Genomic DNA, 8,621 nt, shown 5'->3' on the forward strand with positions numbered 1-8,621 from the left:
GCTGGGAAAGTTCCTGAAGCAATTATTTTATATATTATCTGAGGCATTTTGAAGGTATTTTTTTTAAATGATGTTTTGTGTGATATTTCAGAATTTTCTCTTCTTTAAAGTGTTTTTGACTCTATAAAGCACTTGGTTCATGTGGTTTGTTCTGAGGGGGGATTTGAACATGAAATCCCATGGCTTCCATTAAACAACTTAATTAAAATCTAATAAATATAAATACTGCCACATCATTAGTGATTGCGTTTCACTCGTGCGTCCTCTCGAGCTCCTTTATTTCCTCAGTGACGTCTCCAGGTTGAACTCCTCCCACTGTCTCCCATCTTAATTGTCCGCCTTGACGAAAGTTGCGCAGCCTTAAATAGCGTGTGCGCCTCTTGCATCAGGGTGGAACTGACCAACTTGTCTAAGCGGGAGTCTCTCCTCGGTTAGAGGGGAGTTTTTTGTGTGTGTGCGTGTGTGTGCGTGCGTGTGCGTGTGTGCCGCAGACGATCCAGCAGCATGCAGGTGTTTCTGGCGCTCTTGGTCTCCAGCTCTGCGCTGCTGCTGCTGCAGCTGCACGGATGCTGCGCCTCCGCCAAAGCCTGGAAGGTTCTAAAGAACGATGCTACGGAGCTTCTGCCCGAGAACAGGGAGCGCAGCAGCCGGGCACAGCAGGAGCCAACAGCGCAGTCCAGCAATAACCACACAATCAACAACAACAACAACAACAACAGAGCCAAACACGGCGGAAGGAACGCAAACACAGTCTCCTACAGTGAGTATCACATCCTCTGAAAATGCGTGGTTGAGGTGGTTGCGGCGAAATATAGCGCAAAAAAAGTGTTTAAACATTTGAGCTCGTGCGTAAAAACCATTTGAGCTGGTGCGTAAAATGGTTCACCTTTACGCATTCGAATCTGTGAACGGTGACAAAACAAAAAGTCTAACAGTAAGTCACTAACCAAATTAAAAACAGTTTTTTTGGATTTATTTTATTTTCATATAAAGTACATACATTTCAGTTTTAAGCGTTCGTGTGACCCAAATGTCCAAGTCTCACATTTGACAAATTTAGAATTCACAGTCATTAAACTACACAAAGTTCAGGTCTATAGAAAAGTTGGTTATGCTCATTAGAAAAAAATCATCCAAGAGAAAACAAAATTTTACTTAAAATGCGCAGATAAAAAGGTGCTGCTGATTTGTTGGTAAGTTTGAGGTTGGTGAAAGCGGCTCAAACGCACACACAGTCTTGTGGCTTTTCTTGTCCGACACAATATAACAATATAAAGCGAGAATGTGGCTTTTTCACATCTTCCTCCAGCAACTTCCCTTCTGTATGCTGTTCAAGCGGAATTTATAGAACAAAGTGATTTAATTGCAGCAACACGCTGTCCAAATTAAAATAAGAGTGCTCCTTCTGCAGGGATTGAGGGTTTTGTAGTGTGTTTTTTTTTTTTAAACAAATGAATAAATTGGTTTTGACTTTTGAGAATGATTCCCTCCTGTGTGCTGTGATGCTCAGATGGATCCTATAACCTCAATTTTTTTTTTTTTTATCTTGTCTTCATTTAAGCAAGAAAATGAAGACAAGGATAGGGTTCAGGGTTTTTTTTTCTTTTTTCTTTTTTTTTTAATGGGGATATTTTGGAAGTAAAGCTGCACCAGTAAGAAACACGTCTTTATTCACACCAAGATACAGAAACCTTCAGGATGATTTTATTTTTCTCCCCTCCAAAAAGCGCATCAAGCCGTCTTCCTGCATCCTTCTTGGGACATCTTCTCAGGAGGTCACAGCTTTGACCTTTGTCTGGACTCCCTCCAGTTCTCTCCCAAAGCTCGGTGCTCAGCCCCCGAAGGAGCAGGAGCTTCTCACCCCACCATACAGTAGTCTAACGTGTCCAATTTTCCCTTGTTGTTCTTCCACCCTCATCAGAATTGCTTTTCCCAAAGTGACAGTAGAGATCAGAACAGGAAATTTGGGGTTGGGGGGGTGGGGGGTGGTGTTAGTTGGTGGAGAGTAACTTGATTCAAGTCACATTTACTGTTAATGAACAAGGTGATCTGACTTTATGGGATACGACTGGTGCAAACCGCTGCGCGTTGTCGGGATTGTGGTCGACCCCTTTAGCCGTGGTCACAGAATAACACTAGATCAAGTTCTCATGAGGATGGAAAAAAAAGGAAATCATCTCACATAAATCCTTTGTTCAGCCCTTTTTGCAAAGTAAGCCACAAAGGAAAACAGATCCCTCTCCGAGCATATCATTTCTTAAGTGACGGTTCCTTTGCCCCCCCTCCTCCTGCTCAAAAAAAAAAAAAAACAATAATAAAAAACAGGGAACAATAGCTCACCCACGAAAGCTGCGGCTAAAATCTAGGATTGCACCCTGGGTACGTTCTCGCACATCCGTCTGGCACGTGTCCAGATTGTTCCAAGTTGTACAGTTGCGGCAATGATTTAAAATAACCAGACAGCTATTTGCTCTTCCGTCAGCACATACATTTCCTGAGAGCTAACGCCGTGTGCCAGCTTTTCTTCCAGCTCAAACCTCCATTAGGTTGGATTGAGCTGTTTAATGGCCCTCTGGTCTGGATTTGCTATCAGCTAATTGCTGCCAGCTGGAAATCCTTGTCAAGCCCCGTCGTCAGTTAATGGTCAGTCCATGAATCAAATTCAATAACGCCTATCTGCTTCAAGCTACAGATAAACTGGCGCATTTTTATGTTCAGAATCGATTTGTTTAAAGTAGGCTGTGCTTTACTTCACTTACACAAATACCTCAATAAACACAGATTCCAGAACAAAGTATATTTGGTCCAATAAGTCTGGTTTCACATTGCAATGTTGTGTTTGTTCACACACACATAAAGTGTTTATGACCTAGATATGTCCTGACATTGTCATTTATGTAGGCTGCCCCTCCTTATACTTGACATTGATTGGTCAGGATTGATTGATTGGTCATTGGCCCCATTTTAATATTACACTGGTCAAGATTGATTGCTAGATTGCTCTCATTGTAATATTACACTGGTCAAGATTGATTGGTCATTGGTCCCATTTTAATATTACACTGTGTTGTAGCTTTCGACTGATTCAGTCATAGCCTGTTTTTCTTCTACTGTTTCATGGGTGAGGATAATATGCCTCAGCTTCCTGCAATTAGGCCAAAAGTGTGTATTATCAAAAATGTGTTTTCACACTGCAAATGTACCAAACCGTGGTTTGGTTTGATACAGACCGATACCACCTCTTTTGGTCAGACCAAAATTTATTCCTTTGGTTTGGAGCGTGGCTAAGAAAGCCTTCACGCCTGAAGGTCCAGACTAAGAAAGGTAGGCATCACAGCACCCTAAGGATTTAGCTAGTCATGCTGTAGCTGTGCTTCCAATTGTTCAAGGAGTTGTACTACTTGTGGGGGGGCTAACTGCAGTATCCTTCTCTTCAATCCAGGTGCCTCTGAGCTGAGCTGCAGGGAGTTGCGTTCCACCCGCTACATCACCGACGGATCCTGTCGCAGCGCCAAGCCAGTCAAGGAGCTTGTGTGTTCCGGCCAGTGCATGCCTGCGCACCTGCTTCCGAACTCCATTCTCCGCGGCAAGTGGTGGCGGAGCAGCACCTTGGACTACCGTTGCATCCCAGCTCACTCCAGGACGCAGAGGGTCCAGCTGCACTGCCCCAATGGAAACACTCGGACTTACAAAATCCGTGCGGTCACTGCTTGCAAGTGTAAGCGCTATAGGCGCGAGCACAATCAATCGGACACCAAGGAGGTACCAAAGCCGCAGCGCAGCAAGAAGCACAGCCGTTCGTCTCAAGACCGGAGCAAGAGTAATGCGCCTTTGACAAACAACTCGTACTGATACTGCTTGACAACTTCCTCCATACGAAGACAAAGACCAAAGCATGTTCATATACACACGTTATACGACGCGCCAACATACAGTATCTCCTCCAAATGGGGAGGCAAGAGAAAACTTTGACGAGAGCAAATTAATAAGCTAATTACTGGGATGACTGAGTTGCGATCATCATACTGGCACCACTTTCAACGTTTCTTAGGTATTTGTTGGTATATCTGAAATTTTTTTTTCTTGCATGTTGAAATGAGTGTAATGTCAACGGCAGGGCTCGCCGTGACTGTGACTGAGGAAATGTGGACATGTGTCAACATGACGTTCTGATCACCTTACCAGCTCCCTGCGCTTCCACTCTGATGCAAACCCGAGACTTTAAACCCACCTGTACAAACATCCAGCAGACACAGAACTACACTAGGCCACAAGTCCGTTTAAAAAAAACGGGGGTATCTTGGCTCCTACATAGCTGTAGCCCATCTCCCTATAATTGTGTGTAGAGGAGATGGTGGCACCTCTAGGGGCTCTGATGGATGGGATGTTGACAGGCTTTGGCCCGTGTCCCGGTTTGCTCATCAGTAGCAGCCGCCAAACAGGCCTGTCGCTTACATTAACACATCTCAAAACACTTGATAGGAAAAGTTATGAGGCAGACAAAGCATGTGGGAGTAAAAACGGTTTTGTCAGCACTAACACCACAGGGGCACTGGGCATTCCTGCATCTCCTCTTAATTACTAAATGGGCACGTTCCTGTGTTAGCATTTGAGTCACAAAGAGCCATTTCCTCCAGACATAGCCAGTTCTTGTTTGCTGGAATTATACACGGAAAAGTGCACACATGTGGGAAGAGTCAGAAATTCTTATGTGGTCGTGATGTTACAAAGGGCCAGAGAATTCAGTGGCATGCCCACATTGGACTTCTATTGTAACAGACAAAACAGAAGTGCAAATTAACCACTCCACTGTGTTGACAGACATCTCTTCTTTTCTGTAGACGACTCTATTATAACTCAGACAGATTTTTCCTCTTTGTGTAGTCGTGATTTTAGTGTCAAAGTATTTGTGATGTACAAAACCATTGTGTGTCTGCATTACTTCAACATAAAGTGAAAGATTAATTCTTTTTAATCGTGCTCCATGTAACAATTTTGGTTAATTTCTTTGGGATCAAATGCCGTAAAAGTAAATTTATGGTGATTTCAGGAAAAATGTAAAATGAGATGAAAAAGAAACTTGGGTTTCTGCTCTTCCAGGTCATAGTATGGGAGCTAAGTCCACCCCTTTTACACCACCCCATACCAATCTAAACCAAACCCTCTTTTTTAGATTTGTATGACCCCCAAAACACAATCAGAAGCCCCGAGACAAAAATTCAAGATGGCGTCCAAAATGGCCACCTATAGTATTTTTTTTTAAAATACTTCAAAATGAAATGTATTTAAATAACATATAAAAGAACTTCATGAATATTCCATGAGGAAAAAGTTTTATGTCAAGCAATATTTTAGTGGGCATTTTGGATGACATTTGGGTTGAAAGGATGGTCCTAGCGCAAGTGGCCAGTGTTTTTTTGCAGCAGTGTTGCAAATTAGTAGTTTCTTGACCACTGTAAGCAGGCAGTTTGCGTGCCTGTAAATATTTTCAGTTTCATAACACCGCTGGGGGCAGTGAGATTTAGTACCAGAAACAAAAATTTTATGTGTATTTTCATACCAAAACACTTTGAAAAAACATGGAAAAAGAGACCCTGGGAGTAGATGTTTGTACAGTCATGAATCGATGGATCGTACAATTTCTTGCTGTGTGAAAACTTCCTCCATCTGCTTGTTGTTGTTTGTTTATTCTTGTTCAAGCCTGTTGCGAGGAAGTGGAAAATGTAACCAATCTTATTTCCCCATACAGCACCAAAAATGTAATGTTAAGTGTTGGGAAGGGTGCATAGCGAAATAAAATGACTGGTTCCATTTTCCGCTTCCTGTGATGTAACAGGCTTGAATGGGAAGAGAAAGACACACACATAGTTGTTTTTGCTGCGTTGGCCACTGACGTACATCATTGATGTGTTTGGTTCCCTGATTTTCTCATTGGTTGCTATGATACAGCGAGTTGTCTTTTCAGGTGGGTTAACAGTCAAATGGATGTTTTGTCATCATTTCCCAAAAAAAGTTCACTTGGACCAAATAGAAACTTGGTGTCTGAGTAATTTAAACCCTAAATCTGCTCTATTGCCTCAATAGTTACTGAGATACAGCTAGTCTACATTGCATGAAAATGTAAGATGAAAACGAGTGTTTTTGGTGGTTTTCAGGAAAAAAAAAAAAACAGTTCCATTGGGCTAAATGCAGAACAAACAAACAACTGGCAGGTGTAGTTGCTAGAATATTTTTAAAAAAATATGTTAAATATATGTAAATACAGAAATAATGTAAATTTTGCCATATAAAACTGTTGTAATTTGAAAAAAAAATTGAGAATGGGGTAAAGCCAGCCTTGAACCATATTTTGTTGAGGAAGCAAGCACACTCACTGCTTGCCCTACTGTTCTGTCACGTAATGTGAGTTAATCTAAAATTGTAATGAACTGTGGAATCTCTTTTGCAGACTCAATTCAAAACAAGAACGTTTTTTCCCCAGGTATCTTCATTTTATCATACTTTGTAAATATACTGTAAAATATGTTAGTATGGCAATATGATATATAATTCATTACATATTTGGAGTAGTTTCTATTGTGTGACAGCACAGTGGTGCAAACAATAAGCGTGCTGGTCTTTCAACTGAAATATTTCAGGTTGAAGTCTGCTTGAGGCTTCTTCTCCTTATACAGTTGGAATGGTGTTAGAAAAACCAAGAATAAGTGGATCCTACAATATGTTCGGAAAGTATTCACAGCACTCCACTTTTTCCAAATTTATGTTACAGCCTTATTCCAAAATGGAGTTAATTCATTTTTTACCCTCAAAACTCTGCTCATAACATTCCATAATGATAACATGACAAATTTTTAAAATGTTTTTGCAAACTTATTAAAAAAAAAAAAAAAATCACGCGTACATAAGTATTCACACCCTTTGCTCAGTACTTTGTTGATGCACCTTTGGCAACAATTACAGCCTCAAGTCTTCTTGAATATGATGTCACAAGCTTGGAGCACCTGTTTTGGGCAGTTTTGTCCATTCCTCTTTCCAGCACCTCTCAAATTCCGTCATGTTGGATGAGGAGCGTCGGTGCACAGCCATTTTCAGATCTCTCCAGAGATGTTCAATTGGATTCAGGTCTGGCCTCTGGCTGGGCCACTCAAGGACATTCACAGAGTTGTCCTGAAGCCACTCCTTTGATATCTTGGCTGTGTGCTTAGGGTCATTGTCCTGCTGAAAGATGAACTGTCGCCCCAGTCTGAGGTCAAGAGCGCTCTGGAGCATGTTTTCATCCAGGATGTCTGTACATTGCTGCATCCATCGTTCCCTCAATCTTGACGGGTCTCCCAGTTCCTGCCACTGAAAAATATCCCCACAGCATGATGCTGCCACCACCATGCTTTACTGTAGGGATGGTGCCTGGTTTCCTTCTAACATGATGCCTGGCATTCATACCAAAGTGTTCAATCTTTGTCTCAGACCAGAGAATTTAGTTTCTCATGGTCTGAGAGTCCTTCAGGTGCCTTTTGGCAAACTCCCGGTGGGCTGCCATGTGCCTTTTACGAAGGAGTGTCTTCCGTTTGGCCTCTCTACCATACAGGCCTGATTGGTGCATTGCTGCAGAGATGATTGTCCTTCTAGAAGGTTCTGCTCTCTCCACAGTGGAATGTTAGAGTGCTGACAGAGTGACCATCAGGTTTCTTGGTCACCTCCCACACTAAGGTCCTTCTCCTCCAATTGCTCAGTTTAGACGGGCAGCCAGCTCTAGGAGGAGTCCTGGTGGATCTGAACTTCCATTTACAGATGATGGAGGCCACTGTGCTCATTAGGACCTTCAAAGCAGCATAAATGTTTCTATACCCTTCTCCAGATTTGTGCCTCGATACAATCCTGTCTTGGAGGTCTACAGACAATTCATTTGGCTTCATGCTTGGTTTGTTTCTAACATGCGCTGTCAACTGTGGGACCTTATATGTAGACTGGTGTGTGCCTTTACAAATCACATCCAATCAACTGAATTTACTCCAGTTGGACTCCAATTAAGCTGTAGAAACGTCTCAAGGATGATCAGTGGAAAATGGATGCACTTGAGCTTAATTTTGAGCTTCATGGTAAAGGCTGTGATTACTTAAGTACACATGATTTCTTAGATTTTTTTTATTTTCATGAACTTGTAAAAAAAAACTTCACATTATCATTATGGGGTACTGTGTGCAGAACTTTTATGAAAAAAAAATAATATATTTTGGAATAAGGCTGTAACATAACAAAATGTGGAAAAAGTGAAGCACTGTGAATACCTTCTGGATGTACTATATACACCTTCTGTGGTGGCCTTCAGCAAAATGGGAGCAGCACAAATTGAATCCCATTCAATGAGAATGGGATTCAGTATACGAGGTCTATTAGAAAAGTATCCAACCTTATTATTTTTTTAAAAAACCATATGGATTTGAATCACGTGTATTACATCAGCCAAACTTGAACCCTCGTGGGCATGTGAGAGTTTTTTCACGCCTGTCGGTGACGTCATTCGCCTGTGAGCACGCCTTGTGGAAGGAGTGGTCCAGCCCCCTCGTCGGAATTCCTTTGTCTGAGAAGTTGCTGAGAGACTGGCGCTGTGCTTCATCAAAATT

General features: G+C 42.0%; 1 protein-coding gene across 1 annotated transcript; it reads left to right on the forward strand.

Annotated features, from left to right (window-relative positions):
- The first annotated feature begins 355 nt into the window (after window positions 1-355).
- Window positions 356-6,842, forward strand: sost (sclerostin). The gene is made up of 2 exons (XM_034194323.1): window positions 356-760; window positions 3,443-6,842. Exons 1-2 carry the CDS (start codon window positions 505-507, stop codon window positions 3,850-3,852), a joined length of 666 nt encoding a protein of 221 aa, XP_034050214.1. The 5' UTR covers window positions 356-504; the 3' UTR covers window positions 3,853-6,842.
- Window positions 6,843-8,621: the final 1,779 nt, after the last annotated feature.

This window comes from Thalassophryne amazonica, chromosome 18, assembly GCF_902500255.1.
Source record: "Thalassophryne amazonica chromosome 18, fThaAma1.1, whole genome shotgun sequence".
NCBI lineage: Eukaryota > Metazoa > Chordata > Actinopteri > Batrachoidiformes > Batrachoididae > Thalassophryne > Thalassophryne amazonica.